We start from the raw sequence: 27,094 nt of genomic DNA on the forward strand, positions 1-27,094 counted from the left end.
ACCCACAATACCTTACTGCGAGCAGGCATACCCTTCCCAACCCCTGTCCTTCCCTCCTTCCCTGCATCAGAAAAAAACACCATGATTAGAAGCCATGGAATACACTTGTTGAACTGTACAATATTACAGCATATGCATCGTATCGATGAACTGCCTTCATATCCCTGTGCTTTAATCCATACAAGTCCTTTGTGGGCTCAGCACCTGCTGTAGTGGGGGTCTGTTTGAGTAAATGTTAGTTTAATACACACCCATAGGCAATAAGCCATGACAAGGTCCCCATACAGGAACAGATTAGCCTGTGTGAGGTGGGAAGACAGGACCACTTTATACCCTAACCTGCCTGCCACCAAAGAGAGGACTCCCTGCAAAATAAGGTCAGTGGCTCCACCTAGAGGTGGGGAGACGCACGACCAGTCTGGCTAGCACTTCTGGCTGATTTCAAGGAGATTTTCAGTAAACATGTTCTATGAGTGCTTGTTGACTGGCTCAAATCACGCAGTAGGCTGAACTTATGCGCTCAATTAAGTACTCAAATTATGTCATTATAGTAGGTTATTATGTCTGAACTCTTGAGAATAATTTCCATGATTACCTAGAAATAGTTGCTCAGCAACAGCACAAAGGGGCAATAAACATCCCCCCCATAGCAAGGGAATTTTGGTTTTGTCATCAAGTTCCATTGAGTCAAACCGTATAACCTATTATCATTTATTGTATTTGTATTATGTCATTTTAATAATATTTTCATTAATGTAATAATGATCATTTCAATGTTGTTACTGAACTCCTCATTAAGCCATGATTTAGACATGATTAAACCTGTTGTCAACTATCCAGGTGTAGAGGTATAGCACAGGGCTGACATCTCAAGAACACCAGAGTAGACTGACTGATCTGACAGTCAGTTTAAACCTAAGACCTTGTTCCTAATGTATTTTCTGAATATTTCTCAAATCATTACAATCACTACTTTCGAAGGTATCAACAAGAACAGAATTGTATTAGCGATAACTGACTTTATACTAAATAACAATACATACAGTGCCTTCAGAAAGTATTCGGACCCCTTGACTTTTTCCACATACAGCCTTTATTCTAAAATGTATTAATCAAACAAAAAATCCTCAGCTATCTGCACACAATACCCCATAATGATAAAGGTTCATAGAAATGTTTATATATTAAAATATATTAAACAAAGTGAAATACCTTATTTACATAAGTATTCAGACCCTTTGCTATGAGACTCCTGTTTCCATTGATCATCCTTGAGATGTTTCTACACTTGATTGGCGTCCACCTGTGGTAAATTCAATTGACTGGGCTTGATTTGGAAAGGTACACACCTGTCTATATAAGGTCCCACAGTTGACAGTGCATGTCAGAGTAAAACCAAGCCATGAGGTCGAAGGAATTGTCAGTAGACCTCCGAGACAGGATTATGTTCAGGCACAGATCTGAGGAAGGGTACCAAACAATTTCTGCAGCATTGAAGGTCTCCAACAACACAGTGGCATCGATCATTCTTAAATGGAAGAAGTGTGGAACCACCAAGACTCTTCCTAGAGCTGGCCGCCCGGCCAAACTGAGCAATCGTGGAGAAGGGCCTTGGTCAGGGAGGTGACTAAGAACCTGATGGTCACTGACAGAGCTCTAGAGTTCCTCTGTGGAGATGGGAGAACCTTCCAGAACCATCTCTGCAGCACTCCACCAATCACGCCTTTATGGTAGAGTGGCCAGACAGAAGCCACTCGAAAGTAAAAGGCACATGACAGCCCACTTGGAGTTTGCCAAAATGCACCTAAAGACTCTCAAACAATGAGAAACAAGATTCTCTGGTCTGATGAAACCAAGATTCAACTCTTTGGCCTGAATGCCAAGCATCACGTCTGGAGAAGACCTGGCACCATCCCTACGGTGAAGCATGGTGGTGGCAGCATCATGCTGTGGGGATGTTTTTCAGCGGCAGGGACTGGGAGACTAGTCAGGATCGAGGGAAAGATGAACGGTGAAAAAAGATGAAAACTTGCTCCAGAGCGCTCAGGACCTCAGACTGGGGGCAAAGGTTCAGCTTCCAACAGGACAACAACCCTAAGCACACAGCCAAGACAACGCAGGAGTGACTTCGGGACAACTCTCTGAATGTTCTTGAGTGGCCCAGACGGAGCCTAAAGAACTGTTTTTCTTTGTCATTATGGGGTATTGTGTGTAGGTTGATGGGGAAAACAGTTTAATACATTTTAGAATAAGGCTGTAACCTAACAAAATGTGGAGTCAAGGCGTCTGAATACTTTCCGAAGGCACTGTATATCCTGGAATAATCAGTTTCTGAGACATTACTGAAAGAACTCCTCAAATTCCTTACATAATGTAGAGGTCTTGAGCGCAAGACAGCAGTCTTAGCTATGTGTTACCCTGGGAAACAGACACATTCCGGAGAATCCATCTCACTCTGACTCTGTGGGGCGAGACAGTCAACATGGCACTGGTTTTCTCTGGGGATTTCAGAGGCTACATTTGGAACTGGAAAATGGGTGTTGACAAAGACTTTTTCAAAATAAACTGAAACAGCCATATTTTATGTTTAGGGTGTACATTTTGTCTTCCTAATAATTACAACAATACATTACTGATATGTATGATTCATCTTGACAAAATTTCAAGGTCATAATAATCCGTAACCAAAATGATTGACAAGGGACACAATTGTTCCATTGGTTATTTATTCTCTAAGTCTGATGTTTGTGGAAAAAGGAACAAATGGTGGTGCAAAAAAAGAAGAGACAAAGAAAATCTATTTTTGGCCCCCAGTTCTAGGCAGTCTTGATAAACAAAGAGACATTCTGTAACAAAACTAAACAGAACAGGAAGTCTATGTCCCAAATACCCTATAATCGTACTGCTTCCTTGTTCAAAAAAAAGTGCACTATAAAGGGAATAAGGTGCCATTTGGGACAAAGCCAAAAACAACATGAGCTCTGTGCACTTCAAGGCCTTCATGACGCAACAGACTGCTGCGAGAATAAACCACAATAAATACCCATTTTCACATTGACCACAATATAGACTACCAAATCATATCTACAGCAGAATAGCAGAGACTGGTACAGACGTAGCTTACTTCACTATAGATCACCTGAACATGAACGCTTTGGCACCCTTACGCTACACACCACCTCATTGGCTGACGTGATATGATGTCACAGGCTGGGTGAGAGGAGAGAGAGGTCATGAGAGCAAGAGAAAGAGAGCGTGAGAGAGAGAGCGAAAGAGAGCGAGGAGAACCATAAAAGGGCTAGATGAAGAGACTGGATACATAGAGAAAAGAGAGTGGAGACAAAGAACATGTTTTGATTGAGTAGGTCCATTCCTTCCTCAATCCCTCCAGTACCCCTGCACATTGAAATAACAGTACTGGCACTGTACTGACCTGTATATAAGAACGTTATATAACTCTACTCTTCTGTTTTTCTTCTGTCGCATTTCACGTGTTTTATTTCTTATCTGTATTACTACCGTTATTGCGCATTTTTGGGAAAGAGCTCTCTCTGTACTGTTTTACACCTGCTGTATCCTGTGCATGTGACAATAAAACTTGATAACAAATCATAATAGCAGCACTGAAAATATAGCTGGTCATGAAATTGAGCAAGACGTTTAAAACGATTTCAAATGACGTACATTTTCCAAGTTTCATGGTCCAATTGAAAATGGACCAAAATGTAGTGGTAAGACTAGAGACGATTATAAGTCTGTGGCTCTAACGACAGTATCTTGGAGGATTGTCCAATCTAATGTAAAGTATACATGTTCTTTCATTTGTTTCCTTTTGACATTCTCACTGCATATATAAAATTTAAAAAACGACTTTCATTTTTAAACGGGGCGTTTTCCTTTCAACAAAACACATGCAAAGTATTCAACATCTATGAGACAACACAAATCAGAGACCGACACTTAATAATTGTAGTACCTCAAAATCCACAGCATGCTCTCATTATCAAAACGCACATAATATTACATAAACTTTGTATAGCCATAAATAAACTGCAGCTATATACATTTTCCAGTTGACTCCATATAAAAGCTCAATCTACTAAGGCTGTGACTATACCAATACTGCAATATTTTTTCCCATGGCAAAAATGTAAACATGAAGCAGACAAAACTCTTCGGTCTTTTAAAAACCTGCTATATATAAATATTGTGAGCTATAACATGGAAAATAAAGACATGTGACTCTGGACGACAGCAATGTTCATTTCCAACATTAGGGCTGTTTTCCTAAAGAAGTTCAATCCGCTTTGTGTTTTGTTTCATTGCCACGCTACTAACAAGTATCGCGTTACTGATATCGTCCGAGCCCTACCGTCTATCTTAGTTCATTCATTTAACTAAAATTAGATTCTCTTTTCATTTTCCCATTCAACATGGTTATATTGTTGAAATAAGGAATCATTTTGTTTAATTCTAACTATTTCACAGTCATTGTCCAATAGCTGTTAGACATTCAGATCCAGGACATGGAAACTGTGTGTGCAATAATGTGCAAAGATCCTTCGGAGGCAAAACCCCACAACTTGCCTTTGAAACCTAATCGCTCACTTTAAAAAGGTACATTCATCAGGAGTGAAAAACAACAAACACTGTCCTTCAGGTTCTATTCAATCAAACTGACAACCCAGTTTCTAGGATAGGTCAAAAACAGCATTATTCCTGTACAGAAAGTGAATTGATACTGACATCATGTAGTTTCACTAGTAAAGGGATACTTCAGGATTTTGGCAATGAAGCCCATTATCTACTTCCCCAGTCCCAGTCCGATGAACTCATGGATACCATTTTTATGTCCCTACATGCTTCATCCAGTACGAAGGAAGTTAGAGGTAGTTTTGCAAGCCAATGCTAACTAGTGGTAGTGCAATGACTGGTAGTATATGGTCACAGCTAGCATCTGGTTTCCATAGACTTCCAGTAAGCAACTTCTTTCAAACTACATGCAGACATAAAAATGGTATCCACAAGTTCATCTGGATCTGGAGAAGGCGATAAAGGGCTTCATTGTCAACATTCTGAAGTATCCCTTTAACCCTTTAAGTTGGTCAGCACATGAATTCAAATGTGCATACTTGCTGCAAAGGAATGCTTATTTGACTTATCACACTAACCAGTTTCATTGAACTTGCCACAAGTCTACCTGACACTGCTAGTGACTAATGTTAGTCTCTAGAATTGGTGGATCCCTTTTATTCTCAGGCAGGAGAGAGGACGCCTCAGCCAGCCCGTTGAAAGACCCTTGGCTTTGCTGCTCCTCAGTCCCCACAGATACCTCAGACCGTGTGCTATTCTTCAGTGACAGTGTAACATCATTACCGTCCATGTCTGTCTGAAAGGCTGATTGACAATTATTGTCATGAGTCTTGTCCTGGAGGCAGAACTGAGCGATTTCCCCTTAGATAGGCCAGCTACTGAGTCAAAATTGGTTATATTGTAAAAATTCTAAAATGTGCTTTTGGTCTTAACTTAAGGTTAGGGTTAGGCATTAGGGTTAGCAGTGTGGTTAGGTTTAGGGTTAAGGTTAGGTTTAAAATCAGATTTTATGACTTTGTGGCTGTGCCAGCTAGTGACCACTCTGCAGAGCTGCCTCTACAACAAGATTCATGATGAAAAACGCTAACCTGTGTCTGAAAGGGCTGCTCATGGTGTAGTGTACTAGTCTCCCCACTGTGGGGAGTGTTGCTCTTCTGCGGGGCTGAGGAACAGGCGTTGGCTGCTGGTGCTTTGTCAGTGTGGGGAAAATGCATATACAGTCCCTCTATCTGGCTGAGGTGGTCTGTGTGCGGCTCGGAGGTGGTTTTAGGTTGTTCCTGTGACACGACCGTGGGGCCATCGGTGGCCGCCTCCCTGTTGGGGAGTGAGAGGCGGAGTGAGGGAGCTTCACTAGGGGCTTTTGGTGTGGGGTTCAGGTTGGCTGAGTTGTCCATCTGGTAGTACCCTGATGAAGGGTTGTGGTAGTATGAGTTGGGGTTAGCGCGGTTGGTGTTGGTGTGTGTGCCATCAGTGTAACCCAACACAGAGGAGAGAGGAACCACCTCTGTGTGAGAGACTGGGGGTCCACTCACCCCCTCCTCCATAGACTCACAGTCATCTTCCTCCTCCTCCTCCTCTTCCTCCTCAGAGTCACTAGTGTGCAGGCTGTCGGTGCTGCAGTCCGAGAGGCCACTACATAAACTACTACCATCGTCCTCATCCTCCTCGTCATCATCTTCCTCATCTTCATCCACTTCCTCTTCTAGATGCTGCTCAGCGTCGCTGGCAGTCGGCAGGTGCATGATGGGAGCCTGCAGGACTGGGATGTTGTCAGACATCAGGGGGTACTGCAGAGCACGCTGGACAGGGACATTGACTGTTGGTTCTCCGTGGTAACCATTGGTGACCTGCGGTTGTTGTTGCTCGTGGCTCTTTTCCAGCTCCAGCTTCATGATGGTGTGCAGGAAGTGGGTGCGAACACGGATGGGGTTGAACTCGATGCGGCCTGTTCTGTTACTGCAGCCCTCCTTGCTGCAACCGCACGGGAATGACATGCGATCTACCTGTACAGACAGACAACCAACGCCTCAGTTAGCCTCCAATACTGGATGGTTCCGTTTCCAATGAATAACGAACACATAGACAGATGCATAAGCATAACAAGACGGTCAGACAAAGAGACAGGCAAACAGCCAGGCAAACAGCCAGCTAGCCAATAGCGGGCCAGCCAGCCAGCCATCATTTAACAGGCAAACATACTGACAGAGGTAATTCAGGAGACCCTCACCACAGCTCCATTTACCTGGCACTTGATGCCGGCCAGGCTGCAAGCGCAGGTCGCGGGGTTGCACAGCCCCCTGCAGTCACAGCCGCACTCCTCCCGGGACGCCCGGATGGCCCGCAGCTCGTGCTTCTCCTCCACGTCGATGCGTCGCACCCCGGACGCCCGGAGGACAGCGCGGCGCCGCCTGGTGGTCATCGGCTGCAGGAAGAAGTACTCGTCCACCTCCGTGTTGTCCAGGTCGATGTCGTCCTCTGAGATGTCGTCCAGGGTCAGTGACTCGGCCTCGTCCGACTCCACAGTGCCATTATTGGTCAGCTGGAAGAAAAAAACACGAGTAGATGGTGATGCTCTCTAGTGATGTACATTGAGTAAACCGAACACCTTCCTAATATTGAGTTGCAACCCCTTTTGCCCTCAGAACAGCCTCAATTCATCAGGGCATGGACTCTACAAGGTGTCAAAAGCGTTCCACAGGGATGCTGGCCCATGTTGACTCCAATGCTTCCAAACAGTTATGTCAAGTTGGCTGCATGTCCTTTAGGTGGTGGACCATTGTTGATACACACAGGAAACTGTTGAGCGTGGAAAACCCAGCAGCGTTGCAGTTCTTGACACAAACCAGTGCGCCTGGCACCTACTACAATACCCCGTTCAAAGGCACTTAAATCTGTTGTCTTGCCCATTCAAGCTCTGAATGGCACACACAATCCATGTCTAAATTCTCAACGCTTAAAAATATTTGTTTAACCTTTTCCCTCCCCTTCATCTACACTGATTGAAGTGGATATAACAAGTGACATCAGTAAGGGATCACAGCTTTCACCTGGATTTACATGGTCAGTCTGTGTCATGGAAAGAGGAGGAGTTCTTACTGTTTTGTATACTCAGTGTATAATGTATCTAGGCTCTTGTAAAGTCCTGCCATATAGACTGCTGTAGGTGCTTATATGTGTATCCTTGTATCTATGAAATAAATGCTCATCTCCTGTTTATAATACCTTAGGTGGTGATGTAAATCAACTCAACACAAGTGGTTTACACAGGTTGTTCAAAGAAAGTTGTTACTCCAACACACTGTCCGAGGTCACAGCGAGGTGAGAGGAATCGGCATAAACCAATGAGGGGGATTATTATTGATAATAACTACATGGCTGACTGCTTGTGTTAGCGCATCCCCTTGTGCTGGATTAGAATCTCTGCGATAAAGCAGCTGAAAGTGCTCGTGAATACACTGAAGAAATACATTATAAGGAATGTAAAGGTCATTTTGACTGGAAAGGACTGTGCCTCTCAGGTTTTTAATGTAATTTGTCATTAACCTTGAACTCATAACCTAGTCGTAATGCTATCCTGCTTTCCTGGCAGCTTACAAATGAGAAAACATTCCTTCCTCATCTCTCTGCTCTGTTAGCTGATTTCTAGCACAAAAAGAGTTACACAATGCTACACATTGGTGTACAATGTAATGCACTATAGGAACTTGGAGATGTGCCACTGTGTGTGCTTTATGCAATCTATTATTAATACACTGAATTTTCCACTGCACTGCTGGATACTTTAACACAAAGGCATAGTCCAAACCTTTAGTTAGACAGACTCGGCTGCCTTCCGTTAGACAGCGTCCTTCGTGGTTGTAGCTTCCTCCGCTGCTCTGGATAGTGTCTGTTGTAATCGATACGTCAGGTGTACAATGTTCTTAGAATAGATGATTGTCGGTATTTACTTACGGAATTTCTAGCTGCAGACTAGTAATTCTACGTCTAAGATTTGCTCTTATTCCGTAGTGATTGATAGTCTCGGAGTTGAACCATTTCAAGCCGTGTAGCCAAAACTACAGTTGTATGACCTATTGATCTATAGAATTCTAGCCATTCCAACGTGGGGACTCCCAGCGTTCTCTGACTTGATGTACATTTTGTAGGAAGTGGGTTTTATACTCTGTGGGAAAAGGCGCGAGTCCATGACGCCGACATAATGCCTACGCTTACGTGGGCGTGACCACTGATTTGGTTAACTTTATATGAAAACCCATATTTTCTCATTTAGAAGGTTAACATTACTTTTCACAAATAGTTTAACGTTTAATTACATATGTTTCACGATATTTAGATGTGTTCCTGACAGCTGGGAAATGTACACTTTAAGAGATAGTTATGTGTGTTTGCTGTCCTTCATGAGATCACCAATTGAACCATACTCTTCATGACTGTCCCTTAAGTGTCCACGGACCATTCCCACATTCTCAAAAGTAGAAATATTGTTTAATTATTCAAACTTTTGATGTTTGAGTGTCTCTCTGTGTTCCACAGTTTACATTCCAATCTCGAACACTACAGAGCATAGGGGCAGCGTATTTTATGACCGACCATAAAACAGTCGACTTCCCGCTCTCCCTCATGCTGTAGAGCTTGATCCTTCAGATTGTCACAGGAGAGTTATGACACTACCTTGAGTTAGATGGTGTTGACTAAAGTTGTCTACCTTGAGTTTGATGAAGTTGACTAAAGTTGACTACCTTGAGTTTGATGGAGTTGACTAAAGTTGACTACCTTTAGTTAGATGGAGTTGACTAAAGTTGACTACCTTGAGTTTGATGGAGTTGACTAAAGTTGACTACCTTGAGTTAGATGGTGTTGACTAAAGTTGTCTACCTTGAGTTTGATGAAGTTGACTAAAGTTGACTACCTTGAGTTTGATGGAGTTGACTAAAGTTGACTACCTTTAGTTAGATGGAGTTGACTAAAGTTGACTACCTTGAGTTTGATGGAGTTGACTAAAGTTGACTACCTTGAGTTTGATGGAGTTGACTAAAGTTGACTACCTTGAGTTTGATGGAGTTGACTAAAGTTGACTACCTTGAGTTTGATGGAGTTGACTAAAGTTGACTACCTTGAGTTTGATGGAGTTGACTAAAGTTGACTACCTTGAGTTTGATGGAGTTGACTACCTTGAGTTTGATGGAGTTGAGTTTCTCCTCTTTGAGGTGGTCTCGCAGCATGTCTCTGTGGCTTCTCTCCTGCTCCACAGCGAACTCCCCCAGGGTGTAGCGCTGCACCCAGCTGTGGCGTGTGGACATGCCCAGGGTGCTGCCACCCTGCGTGGGCACGCTGGTGAAGCCCTGGCGCCGGCTGAAGTAGTACACCGTCACGCTCTCAAAGTGCACATTGCGCACCAGCAGGCGCTTCTCACACCTCAAGATAGAAGAGGCTGTTAGGAGGAGGGATAGAAGAAGGAATGGAGAGAAAGGGAGCATTTAGAGACAATTTTTTATTTTACCTTTATTTAACTAGGCAAGTCAAATTCTTATTTACAATGACAGCCTACCCCCGGCCAAACCTGGACGACGCTGGGCCAATTATGCGCCGCATTATGGGACTCCCAATCAAGGCCAGATGTGATACAGCCTGGGTTCGAACCAGGGACTGTAGTGACGCCTCTTGTACTGAGTTGCAGTGCCTTAGACCGCTGCGCCACTCGGGAGCCCTTAAGTGAGTATTGCTGCTATTGATATCCCTATGGACCCCTTGAGTTCTAGCATCCCTAACATCCTCCCTGTCATCTAAAAACCCACAGGGAGCAGGAGCTAGGGGAGATCACCAGCTATGACTCCTAGAGATGAAATCACACTACTCCCAAGAGTTACTTCCTGTTTCTCTTTATCATTCTAATCCCGCTGAGGCTCTCTATGCTGGTGGTGCTTGAGGGAATCCCATCTGATTTGAAAAGCAGTAGGTGAGGAAGTGGCTCTATTAACTGGGAGTTTTGTTTCCACTGAAAAGATGGATGGCTACTCACTAGCACAATGTAAGGCTCTATTTCATTCACTTTGTGTCAAATAGTTGACCGTGTTGTCTGAAGTTGGCAAAGCTGGCTGTGTAAGTTAAGCAGTCAAGTATATGCATGCTGGGTAAGCAACTCACGGGCGACGGGGGTGGAGGGGCCGGGGTTGACGCTGTCGCTGCTGTTCCCGCTGTCGCTGCCGGCAGAGACCTCGTCATCGGACCCCCGGAGAGAGAGGCAGGGGGAGGGGCTGTCTACCTCCACCTCCTCAAACTTCCTCTTCAGGATCCCACTCATCCTGCAGTAGGTCTACCACCCAACGTCTGGCCCTGAGAGAGAGAAAGAATGTTGTAAGAAATGTCATTACCGTTATTGCACAAGTGTGTACATGGTCGATGAGCAAACCCATTCTACTGTACATGGTTGCTCAGTTCATGGCATAGTGGGCATTGATCTCTCTCAATAGGTATATGTGATGAGTGTATGCACATCGAGTGCATACAAGTAAACTTAACATTATGACTATAACTACTGTTCTCTGAAGGAGGGAAATGAGGTACAACATAATATGGGGAGTCGCACTCTTGCGACTTCGGTTGAAGGATCTACAATCACGCCTGAAGCCCCGCCTTCCACAGGTGATAAGCGTGAGGCTCGGATTCATTCCTTCAATTTAATACCGCTCTTCACCGAGCCCAGGAATGGGCGGCGTGGGGCCAAACAGGTGTTGTACCTCGTTTCCCTCCTTCAGGGAACAGTAGCCCAAAGCGAGAGCATGTGCACACTGCTCCCCAGAAATAGGGAGCGAGCCAAGTTTAGGAGGAAGAGAGAGTCTATCCCCGTCTGTTGATGCACACCACCACTGGCATATTGTTGGTTCTGACCAACACAAGCCAGCCCGACAAAAGCAGGGGGAAGTGCCTGAGCGCCGATATACCGTTAGGAGCTCTGGGTAATTGATATGATGCACTCCGCACCAGTATCCATCCATCCCTCCCGAATCGAGTTGCCACCGTACACCCCTTGGAAGGAGGGGAGGGGGGGGCGTCTGTCGTTATCACCTTGCCAGATATAACTCAGTCCATGGGAGCCCCCTAACAGTAGCAGAGGGTCCCACCACTGGGCCAGGGCCCGAAGGCCTGACAGGGACACCCAAAGCGACTGTTAGGCTGCGAGATGCGTCCAGGTGAGTGGCTAGCATACTGCGTTGGAAGGGCCGCATCAACAATAGCCCCACGGGAACGACTTCCATCACAGAAGCCATCATCCCCAGTGGGCGTAGCCCAGCCGAAATTTGGCTAAGCAGAGCCGGAACCTGAACACCCTCCGCAGGGATAGAAAAGAGCGATATGCGAGTGAGTCTAGCTCCAGACCCAGAAACGGTATGTGCTGAGATGGAGTCAGACAGCTCTTTTTATGGTTTCTTATGAAGCCTAGAAACTGAATACGGGAAAGTAGTATGGATGTGTGTAACACTGCGTGCCACCTCAACTCTGCCGCCACCAGCCAATAGGCTGTAACTGCCTGCGGCTCATGAGCATTCTAAGTTTGTAGTCTGAGGTGCTAGCTGAGGGCATGTAGGTCTAGAATGGGATGCAAAGTCCTGTCCCTTTCCGGAACCAGGAAATACCGGCTGTACCAGCCATTCAGGATTTTCAACACAGAAACCACTCAGATTGCCTGCTTCTGGCGACGGGAGGATATTCCCTCCCTCAAAACGGGCGCTGAGGCCTCGGGACAGTCGACGTGATAATGCTACAGGAGCGTGGGAGACACAACAAATTGAACCACAGAGATTGTGTTGGATAATAGCATGGTCGTGTCCAACACTTGTCCCTTGACTCCGCTACCAACCACCAATAACCTGTATCATTAGACAACTCATAGGGACTAGTAAGCTACAGACAGGAATCAGCAATGAATCCCAGTAATGAGCCACCTATGGGGGACGGGTGCCCCCTTGTGGACAGAGAGCGAATTGTCCAACTTATTCCTCGGGAGACTGATATACCCATAGTGTAACGGAGACACTGAGACTCGAGAAGCAGGTGCAGGTGAAACGTTTAATAAAACATGGAACGAGACAACATAACAGTAGCGTCTACGCATAAACACGGGAACAGTACTGACTGGGCAAAGAACCTAAGGGAGTGCCAGATATAGGGGAGGTAATGGAGTCCAGGTGTGCCTCATGACGTGCAGGTGTGCTTATTGATGGATCCTAGGACCGGTGGTTAGTATACTGGCGTTGTCGAAAAATGGAGGGATGGAGCGGGAGTAGACCCGACAGTACCCCCCCCCCCCGTGATGCGCAAACCGGGCTCAGCTTCTTACAGAGCAGGAGGAGTGTGAGGTTCCTGGTAGAGAGCCAGACACAATCCCCAGGCTGGTCGCACTGCGGTAGCAGTCTGCCTGCTCCTTTTGACAGTGGACGGTGCGCTGGAGTCTCACATGAGCGTCGCTCTACACTTCTGCGTGCCTGTACTACTCATCAACCACAGGAGCTCCGCCAATGGAAGGAATCGAGCCCACTCTCCCTGCCGGTCCTGACAGTGACTCCTCAGGAACCTCCCTAGCTCCTGGTTGATCCTCTCCACCTGCCTGTTGGGCTGAGGCTTATACCCGGAAGTGAGGTTGACCGTGACCCCGAGCTTCTCCATAAAGGCTCTCCATACCCGTGATGTGAATTGGGGGCCACGGTCGGAGACGATGTCCTCCGGAAGGCCATAATGCCGGAAGACCTGCTGGAATAGTGCCTCAGCAACTTGGAGAGCAGTAGGGAGACCAGAAAGCTGGATTAAACTACAGGATTTTGAAAATCTATACACAACCACCAAAATGGTGATGAAACCGTCAGAGGGGAGATCAGTAATGGATAGATGGGACCGGGGACGCTGAGGCACGGGAAGGAGTTTACCTGCAAGAGCATTCCGGGGGGGATTCGGTTTGGGCACATACGGAACAGGAGTTGATGTAGCGAGTGACATCCTGTGCCAAGGTGGGCCACCAGTACTTCTCAGAGATGGATTGGTAGTGCAAGAAATACCTAGATGTCCAGCAACGACAGCTGTGTGTGCGCAGGTCAGCAGCCGATCACTTATCCCCGTGGGAACGTAGATCCGCTCGGGAGGACAGTTAGTGGGTGCGGACTCCCTCTCCAGAACCTGGTGAATGTCCGCACCTAGCTCCAGGAGCTACGGGAGGGTGGGATTATAGGTGCATTCTGGACAGGACCCTCTCCCGAATCGTAGAGATGGGACAGGGCATCGTCCTTGGTGTTTTTTAACCTGGGCAATAGGTCAGCGTGAAGTAATACATTGTGAAGAAAAGGCCCACCTTGCTTGGTGCGGATTCAGCCTCCTCGCTGTCCACATGTACTCCAGGTTCTGATGGTCGGTGCGGATGACGAATGGTTCCTTGATGCCCTCCAGCCAGCGTCTCCACTCCTCTAATGCCAACTTCGCCGCCAGGAGCTCTCGATCACCGACGTCGTAAATCTTCTCTGCAGGGGACAGTTTCTTAGAGTAATATGCACAAGGATACAATTTCTGTGGATTACCCTGTCATTGAGACAGAACTGGCGCCCATGCCCACCTCTGAACCATCCACCTCCCCCACAAAGGATATCTGAGCAATGGGGCGGAGGTGAAACGTCCCTTGAGTAGACGGAAGGCCTCATCGGCTGCTGGGCATCACACCAACCTACAGGGACCAACGTTGAAGAGAGAAGTGAGAGGGGCGGAGACGGAGCTGAAGTTCCTGATTAAATGGCGGTAGAAGTTGGCAAACCCCGAAAACCTTTGTAACCCCATTATGGTGGTTGGGACTGACCATGACCTGACTGCATCTACCTTCTTGTCATCCAACCTCACTCCCTGCGGGCTGAATTGGTAGCCTAAGGAGACAGCCTTCTGAAGACATTGGCACTTCTCAGCCTTGACAAACTAGTGATTAACCAAAAGGTGTTCCAGGACTGCTCGACCGTGAGTGATGTGATCCTCCAGGGTACACGACCACCAGGAATCCGAGCATGTCCTGAACACCTCGTTAACGGATGCCTGGAACACTGATGGAGCATTAGCATCACCAAGTACTCGTAGTGGCCAGACATCATGCTAAACGCAGTCGCAGTCTTCCATTCATCCCCCTCCTGGATGCGGATGTGATTGTGTGCACTCCGCAGGTCCAGTTTGGTAAAGAACTGGGCCCCGCGGAGCTGTTGGATGACTGCCGGCAAGAAAGGGAGAGGGTAACGGTACTTCGTGATGATTTCATTGAGACCTCTGTAATCAATACATGGATGTAACCTTCCATCCGTCTTGGCCACGAAGATGAAACCAGCCGACGCAGGAGAAGAGGACGTGCGGATGAAACCTTGTTGGAGTGCCTCTTGGATGTAATCCTCCATGGCCTGGGTCAGGTGGCGCGGGTCTTGGAGAATACCAGGACCTGCAGGAGGTATATCTCCGGGTTGTTGGGCTGAAGGGCAATCACAGGACTCTCAACCGACGTAGAACAACAGGGGATGAGGAAGCAGGTCCTCAGGCATACGGGTGACCAGTCTGTGATTCTCATCCTCCACCATGAGATGGTGGGACTATGGCATTGAAGCCAACGGAGGACGAGGAACATATTGTGAACTGGTGCCCTGGTGATGAAGAAGGGGATGTTCTCCTGATGAATGGACTCTACGGCGAGGGTGAGTGGTTGGGTGATGTGTGTAATGGTTCCAGATCCTAGTGGCCGACTATGAAGGGCTTGAACCCGGAAAGGAGAGGAGAGCGGGTATGAGATGTTAAGAGAGGAGGCAAGGGACTGGTCAATAAAGTTCCCTGTGGCATCGGAATCCATTAACGCTGTAGACACAGTACATGAGGGACAGTCAAATAAACTCTGCAAAAAAAGAAACGTCCTCTCACTGTCAACTGAGTTTATTTTCAGCAAACTTATTAACATGTGTAAATATTTGTATGAACATAACAAGATTCAACAACTGAGACAAACTGAACAAGTTCCACAGATATGTGACTAACAGAAATGGAATAATGTGTCCCTGAACAAAGGGGGGGTCAAAAATTTAAAGTAACAGTCAGTATCTGGTGCGGCCACCAGCTGCATTAAGTACTGCAGTGCATCTCCTCCTCATGGACTGCACAAGATTTGCCGGTTCTTGCTGTGAGATGTTACCCCAATCTTCCACCAAGGCACCTGCAAGTTCCCAGACATTTCTGGGGGGAATGGCCCTAGCCCTCACCCTCCGATCCAACAGGTCCCAGATCGTGCTCAATGGGATTGAGATCCGGGCTCTTCGCTGGCCATGGCAGAACACTGACATTCCTGTCTTGCAGGAAATCACGCACAGAACGAGCAGTATGGCTGGTGGCATTGTCATGCTGGAGGGTCATGTCAGCATGAGCCTGCAGGAAGGGTTCCACATGAGGGAGGAGGATGTCTTCCCTGTAACGCACAGCATTGAGATTGCCTGCAATGACAACAAGCGCAATCCGATGATGCTGTGACACATCGCCCCAGACCATGACGGACCCTCCACCTCCAAATCCATCCCGCTCCAGAGTACAGGCCTCGGTGTAACGCTCATTCCTTCATCGATAAACGCGAATCTGACCATCACCGTTGGTGAGACAAAACCGCGACTCGTCAGTGAAGAGCACTTTTTGCCAATCCTGTCTGGTCCAGCGACGGTGGGTTTGTGCCCATAGGCGACGTTGTTGCCGGTGATGTCTGGTGAGGACCTGCCTTACAACAGGTCTACAAGCCCTCAGTCCAGCCTCTCTCAGCCTATTGCGGACAGTCTAAGCACTGATGAAGGGATTGTGCGTTCCTGGTGTAACTCGGGCAGTTGTTGTTGCCATCCTGTACCTGTCCCGCATGTGTGATGTTCGGATGTACCGATCCTGTGCAGGTGTTGTTACATGTGGTCTGCCACTGCGAGGACGTCCTATATCCCTGTAGTGCTGTCTTAGGCGTCTCACAGTACGGACATTGCAATTTATTGCTCTGGCCACATCTGCAGTCCTCATGCCTCCTCGCAGCATGCCTAAGGCAGGTTCACGTAGATGAGCAGGGATCCCGGGCATCTTTCTTTTGGTGTTTTTAATTGGGGCATGGTCGCGAATCCAAACCCGGCTTGTCAGCCTTCGTCGTTTCGGTCGTGTAAGCCAGCTTACTTATTGCTATAGCCAGGCCAAGCAATTCGAAGAATAACTAATTGTTCGTGATTAAGGAAACGTATGAGAACCATACAAACTTCAGCACATACCATCCAGAGGGTGAGCACTCTCTACCACTACGGGACAGTTGAGATGGCACGACGTCAGACTGTCTCGTCTTCCAATTGTGTTTTCGCCAGGGTGCGACTCACCATAGTATGTTGTACCGAAGTTGACTGACTGAAAGGGAACACGCATCAAGGAATGCACACACATGTAATTACCTGCACTCTGCGTACACACGCACAGGACTCTCAGAGGGATGTTTAAGACATAATACACAGATGTTGCAGCAGCAGCTCCCCCCCCCCCCTTCCCATCCCACTCCACATACAGTACAGGACAGCTCGCTGTCATAATGTGTTGAAACGTGTTGCATCTTGCCTAGCCATCTTGTTTCAAGAGGACCACAATGGAAAGTCCCAGATGTTATTGTGTGTTATCCTCCATGATTTTACTCATGCGCATGTATGGCTTTACAAGTTTTATGTGTGCTTGTTTGTAAAAAAGGTTGAATGAATAAACAAACCTAAAATGCAAACACAACCCCCCACAGTGACAGTATGGGGAGATGGTGGGAACTGGGTAAGGGTTTCCATGGCTATATCTAAGCATCATGTACCGACTTCCTACAATTCATTTCAGTCATGTATTCTCATTCCCATCCTCAGAATCCAGCGCTCCGTGCTACCTATTCCTTGAAAACCCGGCGGTGGTTGCCATGACAACAGTGTCATCGTATACATGTATCTTATTAAGAGACATTTTTAATTCAGACAGTCATCGCCTGATATATAAGACATTGTGGATACTCTGTGCAAAACAATACGACTTAAAACTGTGGATTACTGTCCACACAAATCACAATCTCATTATAAATGCCTCCTTACTGATGGCCACAAAACAGGACCTGAGGCTGGGAGCTTCTCCCTCTGTGAACTGGTACCGGATGACATCATGCACCAGAGCAGAACAGAACAGAACACAGGAGCAAGCTAACCCTGCAATTGCAGTGAGAGAATAGGTGTAGGGAGCCTCCCCTCCCTCCCTCACTCCCTCCCTCCCTTTTGCTAAACACCTCTCTCTCTCTCTCTCTCTCTCTCTCTCTCTCTCTCTCTCTCTCTCTCTCTCTCTCTCTCTCTCTCTCTCTCTCTCTCTCTCTCTCTCTCTCTCTCTCTCTCTCTCTCTCTCTCTCTCTCTCTCTCTCTCTCTCTCTCTCTCTCTCTCTCTCCAGGAAGAACAGTAAGCCCTGCAGCAGGATATTCGCTGGGAACACAACGCTGCATAAGCTCCCTCCACACCAGATGCTACAGATAGTGTCCTGTGCTGAATGGATCCCACTCATGAGTTTCCCCCATAAAATGTAAAAGTACCAAAGGTGAGAAACTATTACCACTACACTTCAATAATGTATATTACCACTGACTGACCTGTGTCGTATCGCCTTGCAAACTCCAGGAATTCTCTAGTGCATCCCCACAGTATTCACTACATAAACGTCCACATCGACAGGGCTCCCAGAAGAACAGACCTTGCTGCTACCCTCTTACGCTATTGTTTAGCGCCCGGGAGTCTGTCTAGCGTTCACTATCTTTCTCTCTCTACTCCCTCTCTGCCTCTCCCTCTGGTGTTGCTTGCTGTCAGCTCTCTCAGCCAGCTTCTCTCTCCTCTCTAGCTCTCTCTCTCTTTTTCTCTCTCTCTTTCTCTCACCCTCCGTTTCTCTTGCTCTCGCTCGCACTCTCTCCCTTCCCACACAAAGACTCGTTGGCTTGTGCTGGCTGAAGTGCTGAAGCCTGACTGAGGTAGAGGAGGAAGTCCTTGGAATTCACGTAAAGAGAGAGGATAGAATGAAAGAAGAAGAGGAGAGAGAGAGAGATGGGAGAGAGAGAAGGGAAAGAGAGAGGGAGGGCTGGTGTACTCAGACAATTTCGACAAAATAGCAAAAAGGGCAAGGAGACAGATCGGCAATACTAAATCTCCCTTTTATAATCCCAAACCCTGCACTGCCCCTGTATAACAGGCAGACACAACACCACGGTGTCACTTTACAGGCTCAGGTTGCCACAAATAGCATGGAGATGAGTGACAAAGCTTAGTGGGAAGCACCGATGCCAGCCCCTGTGCTGGCCCTGTCCACAGACACTCAGTCTCGATGATGAATACGGGCCAACTGTCAACTCAACTTCACTCACTGCCCTAAAATACCCTCCTGCATCTCTCTCTACTTCCCCTTTCCTCTCTACTCCTCCTCCTCCTCCTCCATTCATGTTTGGATTCATTGGGTTAATGGTGTGTGTGTGTCACACAGCAGAGAGGAGCCCTGACTCACTCACTGCAGTGAGACTGGTTGAATTAGTGATAGGCTAGCTAACCAGCCTCCAGGCAGGGAGGTTGAGAAAGGAATCCCTCTCTAGATTCTAGAATGACCTCAGAGAGGGTCAGTTAAATGGGACGGACCCTAATGTCATCTGGCGCTGAAGAAGCCTATTGCCGCAGACACGCACATGCTCGCGCACGCACGCAGGCAGGCAGGCAGGCAGGCACGCACGCAGGCAGGCAGGCAGGCAGGCAACAATGTCTCCTCTTCCTATCCACCCACTCACAGAAATGTGCTCTTTCTTTCAGTTTGAGTTGAAAATGTTGCTGGATTGACAGCATTTAGAGAGAGTGAGAAAGAAGTGGACATACAAAGACTAAGAGAAAAATCTCAAATTAGACTAGGCGCCATCGAACAAATCACGAAACGATGACTCCATGCCATTCATATGTTCTGCCATTATATTCCAAATAGACATGAGTCATGAGCAATACCAGACAGAGCGCTGTATGTCCCTTATTCAGAGAGCTGTATGTCCCTTATTCAGAGAGCTGTATCTCCCTTATTCAGAGAGCTGTATCTCCCTTATTCAGAGAGCTGTATCTCCCTTATTCAGAGAGCTGTATCTCCCTTATTCAGAGAGCTGTATCTCCCTTATTCAGAGAGCTGTATCTCCCTTATTCAGAGAGTTGTATCTCCCTTATTCAGAGAGCTTTATCTCCCTTATTCAGAGAGTTGTATCTCCCTTATTCAGAGAGCTGTATCTCCCTTATTCAGAGCGCTGTATCTCCCTTATTCAGAGAGCTGTATCTCCCTTATTCAGAGAGTTGTATCTCCCTTATTCAGAGAGCTGTATCTCCCTTATTCAGAGCGCTGTATCTCCCTTATTCAGAGAGCTGTATCTCCCTTATTCAGAGAGCTGTATCTCCCTTATTCAGAGAGCTGTATCTCCCTTATTCAGAGAGCTGTATCTCCCTTATTCAGAGAGCTGTATCTCCCTTATTCAGAGAGCTGTATCTCCCTTATTCAGAGAGCTGTATCTCCCTTATTCAGAGAGCTGTATCTCCCTTATTCAGAGAGCTGTATCTCCCTTATTCAGAGCGCTGTATCTCCCTTATTCAGAGAGCTGTATCTCCCTTATTCAGAGAGCTGTATCTCCCTTATTCAGAGAGCTGTATCTCCCTTATTCAGAGCGCTGTATCTCCCTTATTCAGAGAGCTGTATCTCCCTTATTCAGAGAGCTGTATCTCCCTTATTCAGAGAGCTGTATCTGGTGCATATAATGGTGCCTTGGGTGAAAATAACAAGAGAAACATCTGCTTTAAGATGGAAGGTGTCAGAAAGGTGTTACAACGTCAGTCCCTCTAAGACTATTCTGACTGTCCTGCGCGTGTGTGTGTGTGTGTGTGTGTGTGTGTGCGTGCGTGCGTGCGTGCGTGCGTGCGTGCTGGCGTGCGTGCGTGTGTGCAGCAGCTACAGTTTACCCATACATTAATGAAAACTGGTTGCTATAGCAATACCAGACATATAGCACCCAGACAAACATCCCAAATCCCACAGCCTAATGAGAGAAGGAGTACCCTTTCATCTTCAACCAGCGCACCACTCAAATCCTGTAAGGGCCATTCTACTTACGTTCTACTTCTAAATTCTACCTAGACATGACAGAATAGAATGGCTTGTTAGGATTATATAGTATTGGGGAGGGTTGACATTCTGTCAGTATGCACTCACAGTCTAAAGCTTTTGGAGAACAAAGACCAACGTAAGATCATGATCTATTTGCAAAGTCGCTTGTCTCATGGGCTAACACGTCACTGGAAATCAAATTCAGTCTCTAGAAAATGTTAAACAAATGCACTCTAATGGGAGGTATAACATATATGTATTTCCCACTGACTGAATAAACAGTAGCCTTTACCACTGCACAAAATATGGCCTAGCTGTCGGAAGCACGATAAGAGGAGATAGTGGAGACGTCCAATTACTACTGTATGTTTCCTACAGCGAGTTAGTGAGCCCTTTTCGCTGCTCTCTTCGCCCTCTCTTCTCCTAGTGACTGGGGAAACTAATTGTGCTGCATTTCAAATCTGCCACTGACTTCTCTCCCAGCCACTGCTCTCTCTCTTTCTCTCCTCTCACTCTCTCTCACCCACACTCCCGCTTTCTGTCTATTTCTCTCTCTCTCTTTCTCGTTTCAACTTCTCTCTCCCTTTCCCTTTCCCTCTCTTTCTGTTTCTCTCTCTCTAGCTGTAACGGTCCTGACCTGTTTTATGTTGTTTTTGTATGTGTTTAGGTCAGGGCATGTGTTTTGGGTGGGCAGTCTATGTTATCTGTTTCTATGTTGGTTGTGGTTGCCTGGTATGGCTCTTAATTAGAGGCAGGTGTTTTGCGTTCTCCTCTAATTAAGAGTCATATTTAGGTAGGGTGTTCTCACTGTTTGTTTGTGGGTGATTGTCTCCTGTGTCGTCGAATGTATGTACCATACGGGACTGTTTGGCTGTTCGTTTATTTTGATGTCGTCTGTTTCCTGTCCGTGAGTTTACGTTTAGTTATGTAAGTTTATGTTCAGGTTTCGTCAACGTTGTTTTCTTGTTTTTGTAAATTTGAAAGTGTTTTGTTTTTCGTGTTGCCATCGTCGTATTGAAATAAAAGATGGCTTATTTCCCAAATGCTGCATTTTGGTCTGATGATCCTTCTCTCCTCTCCTCGTCTGAGGAAGAGGAGAACGACAGCCCTAACACTAGCTCTCTTTCTCTATCTGTTTCTCTGTCTCTCTCTCTCTCTCTCTCTCTCTATATATATATATATGTTTCTCTCTATCTGTTTCTCTGTCTCTATGTTTCTCTCTCTTTCTACATCTGTTTCTCTCTCTATATATCTGTTTATTTCTCTTTCTCTATCTGTTTCTCTGTCTCTCTTTAACTATCTATTTATCTCTTGATCTGTTTCTCTCACTCTATATATGTTTCTCTCTATATATCTGTTTATCTCTCTTTCTCTATCTGTTTCTCTGTCTCTCTTTAACTATCTATTTATCTCTTGATCTGTTTCTCTCACTATATCTGTTTCTCTCTATATATCTGTTTATCTCTTGATCTGTTTCTCTCTCTATATCTGTTTCTCTCTCTATCTGTTTATCTCTTCTCTATCTGTTTCTCTGTCTCTCTTTAACTCTATCTGTTTATCTCTCGATCTGTTTCTCTCACTCTATCTGTTTATCTCTCGATCTGTTTATCTCTCGATCTGTTTATCTCTCGATCTGTTTATCTCTCGATCTGTTTATCTCTCGATCTGTTTATCTCTCGATCTGTTTATCTCTCGATCTGTTTATCTCTCGATCTGTTTATCTCTCGATCTGTTTATCTCTCGATCTGTTTCTCTCACTCGATCTGTTTCTCACTCGATCTGTTTCTCTCTCGATCTGTTTCTCTCTCTCGATCTGTTTCTCTCTCTATATATCTGTTTCTCTCTCTATATATCTGTTTCTCTCTCTATATATCTGTTTCTCTCTCTATATCTGTTTCTCTCTATATATCTGTTTCTCTCTCTTTCTCTGTTTCTCTCTTTCTCTATCTCTATCTGTTTCTCTCTATATACCCGTTTCTCTATCTGTGTCTCTCTCTCACTCGATCTGTTTCTCACTATATCTGTTTCTCTCTCAATCAACATCCACCTCTCTCTCTATCTGTTTCTCCCTCTGTCTGTTTCTCTCTCTCTCTATATATATATATATGTGTTTCTCTTTCTCTTTCTCTATTTCTCTCTATCTGTTTCTCTCTCAACATCTTTCTCTCTCTCTCTCTCTCTTTCTGTGTTTCTCTCTCTGTCTGTTTCTCTGTCTGTTTCTCTCTCTCAACATCCCTCTCTCTCTCTCTTTCTCTCCTCTCCCTCTCTCTTTATCCATATCTATTTCTTTCTCTCTCCCTTGCTCTTTCTCCCTCTCAAATCCTCTCTCTCCAATCAAACGTGGAGCAAGGAGATGCAAAGTAATTATCTAGATGAAAGTGGAAGGTGAGCGGTGCTGTGTATCTCCTGTCTGCATTCTGTCTGCTAGTTTATTTCATGGAAAGTCTCCAGACAGAAGCTTGAAAGAGGTGTGAGCATGGTTGGCTATGATTGGAGAATAAGTTGACTAAAGCTGCAAATAAAACCCTGATGAAAATGCGTACACTAAACCCGGGCAAATATAAAGAATACAATACATTTACAATGGTTTGCTAGGTTATAATATATATATTTTTTATAATACTAAATAATCCCAAATAATGACCATCTCTTACAAGTAATGAACGTGTGAAATGAAATGATCCCACTTTCAGCTGCCCTCAGCACCCTGGTTAATCCCTAGATGTTACCTTTTGTAAGCGGCTTGTCCTCTCCTAGGGGGTGAACAGCAATATGCTGCTGGAGACTGAGTGAACATTCCAATCAGCTGCCATGGCAACCAGCCACGAGGAGGAGGGGGAGTGAGGAGAGGGGGGTGGAGGCGAGGGGAGAGCACTATGCTGAAGCGTGAGTTGGACTGGGAAGTTTACCACATCTCACAAAGAAGAACTGTTATGGATGCTAGCCAGGAGAGGAGAGGACTATAGACACAATATACAGTGTGGCTGCACCCAATTAGGGATGCACCGATATGACATTTTTGGCCAATACAGATATCCAAAATTTTCCTTGACAAAAAAACAGATACCGATAACTGATATTTAACATTTTAGCAGACTTTTAAACATTCTAGTACAGTTAAATAGTTGAAACAAAGTGTCATATGTTCATTTGTTCAGTTAGGAACAGATTGTTTAATAACTTGTAAATTAGAAAAATGACACATCCATGAATGTATTTTATCGACAACCGGTATTCATGACAAAAATATTTTAGCTGCCCCGCATTACAAAGATTGTTAAGTTGCTGGTGGCTCTTCTTACTATCCAATCTTAACCGTATGGAGAAACTTAAATGCTTTGAAAGAAATATTGGTTCAAACTAAAATGCAGTTAATCATTTTAGGTTTAACTGCTTGAAAAAATGACTGTCTCAAGGCGGTCATAAACTGCTATAAATGGGACAACTTAAACTTTTCAAATGTGCTCAACTGACCAGACTAGTAAAATGAGAGCAAATTTACAACACATCATCTTTAATTTAGGAAATACAAAAATGATCAAGAGGAAGAGTACATTAAGAGTGTCTAGTTTGGGAAACAGACGCCTCACAAGTCCTCAACTGGCAGCTTCAGTAAATAGTACCCGCAAAACACCAGTCTCAACGTCAACAGTGAAGAGGCAACTACGGGATGCTGGCCTTCTAGTAGTAGTCGCTGAACTTCTGGGTGTGATGCACTTTCAAATGAGTAATTCGGTTTGTGGTATTGAACGATTTCACTTTCTCCCCTTCTCGGGAAATAACAGCAGCACAAACGTTGCATATGGCCTTTTTGTTATCTTCCTTTGAAAACGTTCAAATAGATCCACACAGCAGACATTGTGGGCCAGGTTAGGAATGCTGTGTTGCACATGTAGCGCTGTATTTTTCGTGACGTCATTACGTCCCCTACCTACGTTATATAGGTATGCACTTCAGCTTTGACATCGGTTTTCGACATCGCCGTTAAACTACAGATGTTGGCATTTTTGGCTAATATCGTCCGATTCCGATATTCTCACCGATATATCGTGCATCCCTACACACAATAGTTATGGAGCTGTATCAATGACAATACAGAATGATCCATTGAAATATAGAATAGTAATACAATTCTACATGTAAAATACAGTATAGACTATCATATTATTACTATGCATTATGAAGCATTCATTGGAAGTGTAACTAGGATACTATTTTTAACAGACAATGATGCAACCTCTTTCTCTCTCTCTCTCTCTCTCTCTCTCTCTCTATGAAATTGTAACAATGTATCCTTCACCTTAATAATATACAGTCAAAGCCTGATGAAAACATGGCATGACCTCTAGTAATATAGTTTACGCATTGGGAATTGCTTGATGATGGATTTGATAGACAGATGTTGAGAGCCGGAGAATCAGGGTGACCTTTACAGAGAGAGTGTGTGTGTGTGTGTGTGTGTGTGTGTGTGTACACCGGACAAGCACTCTCTCAAAGCTGGCCAAGACATACAGTCTGGAGATGCATAAACAAATGCCTGTTTATGTCTTTGTGTGTATGTGTCTATGTCTTTGCATTGTATTGTGTAATAACACCCCATACTTCTGCAGCTCTATCTGCTCTCCCCTGCTATCTCTTGTAGAGATAATAACCATGGGGTGGTGGACAAAGAGAGGCTCTTCCCAGATATATCAAGTATCATTCAGCCTGCACTGGCACTTAGCTGTCCCACTCACGACATGATGGCTTGTCCCATCAGGAACCTTTTAGGAAATGCCACAGACAGCTAACAGGGCTGCTAGTTGGACAGACCTTATACATTAGACCTTATACCTTATACATCGTGCTCTCTACAGGAGATAGCAGGGGAGAGCAAATAGAGCTGGAGAAGTATGGGGTGTTATTACACAATACAATGCAAAGACATAGACACGTACACACAAAGACAAAAACAGGCATTTGTTTATGTATCTCCAGACTGTATGTCTTGGCCAGCTTTTATGTTTAATGTTTAATATTTTAATGTGTTTTAATGCTTATGTTTAAAATCAGTCTATACACACTGAAATAACAATGCTTGGACAAGTTAAAGCCAACCTACCTTAGATGCTGAGAGATCAGATTAGGTTGTTGGTACGAGAAGTCGCTGGCCTGTAAGGAAATGCACACAGGTGAGGAGTGACGAGCTAATGTACTCTTAGTTGACATTGGCTGAAATATAGCGAGACACAATCCACTGATAGCGTGGATTGGGTTCTCATAGAAACTACTCATGCAGTGAGACACAGCTTATAGTGAGAGTTTGGCTTGGGGAAGTGGAAAGCAGGTGTTGCTGCCCCACCCCCCTCCTCCCTCTCGTTCTCCCCGTCTCTTCTGGTGATGAATAATTGGTTCCCAGGGGACTCAGGAGTGGGGCTCTACACACACAGATGTCCTTTCTCAACAGACTGACTGGGGCTGTGGCCTCCTCTCTGCAGCACTGACGTGTAAGTGTGTGTGTTTGTGTGTGTGTGTGTGTGTGTGTGTGTGTTTACAAAAGCATAGATTGTTTTATGATAAGACATGCAAATACAGTTTATTCAATCTGTTATAACTAAGCGTAACTTCTGAATAAGTTAAACAGAAAAGGTTCAACTATGATGTCATTAATTATACATTTTTTGGGGGGTACTAGCATATAAACTACAGCTTATATAAAACCAATGTCAAATTGTTCTAATAATAAAACATAGTGGTGAAACCTATTGAATGAAAACATAATGTAGTTATGCCTGTGACAAAGCAAGAAAACCTGAAGGCTATGAGGCCTCTATCACAAACCACGTATCCTACAACAAAATGTACTATTCTATTCCAAAACACTTTATATTTGCATAATATGTGCATTGTTGGTGTAACATCTTTCAAATCATGCACTCACTCAGCTTGTTTAAAATTCAGATAGTGAAAAAGCACAGTACTGCGCTCAGGGTATTGCGGTATACAGTGCTATATAGGAATTGAAAAGGCTAGCGGGAAAGACTAATACAGAGGTATCAAAAACAGTGACTTACCAATCATGTTGTCAAACCATCACGAAAAACTGGCAACTGTATAAGATGACGTCCGGTATTGGCTAAAATAAACGAATGAGTAGTCTAAATGACAACTGTTAAATGAAAGGCTAATTATAAATGCTGCTGAAATGATATTTGCGCACCATACACACAAACGCATAACAGAGTGAGTTGGTGCTGTAATTGATTATGTCGTAAATGAATTAGTAGGTTTTGCAGCACGACAGATGCGTGGAGGATTTTTCGGCTGCGCGCGCTGACAATG

At 45.2% G+C, this 27,094-nt stretch overlaps 1 protein-coding gene across 4 annotated transcripts; it reads right to left on the minus strand.

The window, feature by feature from the left end:
• Nucleotides 1-3,864: 3,864 nt before the first annotated feature.
• LOC139532273 (cysteine/serine-rich nuclear protein 3-like) lies at nucleotides 3,865-27,094 on the minus strand. 4 transcript variants are annotated; one of them, XM_071329685.1, is made up of 7 exons: nucleotides 26,827-27,094; nucleotides 25,875-25,924; nucleotides 10,738-10,926; nucleotides 9,765-10,024; nucleotides 6,821-7,132; nucleotides 5,676-6,596; nucleotides 3,865-5,389 (listed from the first exon to the last, which is right to left on the minus strand). In XM_071329685.1, the coding sequence occupies exons 3-7, from the start codon at nucleotides 10,892-10,894 to the stop codon at nucleotides 5,210-5,212; spliced, it is 1,830 nt and encodes a 609-aa protein (XP_071185786.1). In that variant the 5' UTR covers nucleotides 10,895-10,926; nucleotides 25,875-25,924; nucleotides 26,827-27,094; the 3' UTR covers nucleotides 3,865-5,209. The 4 variants fall into 4 exon arrangements, with proteins under 4 accessions (XP_071185786.1, XP_071185785.1, XP_071185782.1 ...); XM_071329684.1 differs by having other exon boundaries at nucleotides 5,383-6,596; nucleotides 6,836-7,132; XM_071329681.1 differs by lacking the exons at nucleotides 25,875-25,924; nucleotides 26,827-27,094 and adding an exon at nucleotides 18,258-19,014 and having other exon boundaries at nucleotides 5,383-6,596.

This window comes from Salvelinus alpinus, chromosome 10 (genome assembly GCF_045679555.1).
Source record: "Salvelinus alpinus chromosome 10, SLU_Salpinus.1, whole genome shotgun sequence".
NCBI classification, from domain to species: Eukaryota; Metazoa; Chordata; class Actinopteri; order Salmoniformes; family Salmonidae; genus Salvelinus; species Salvelinus alpinus.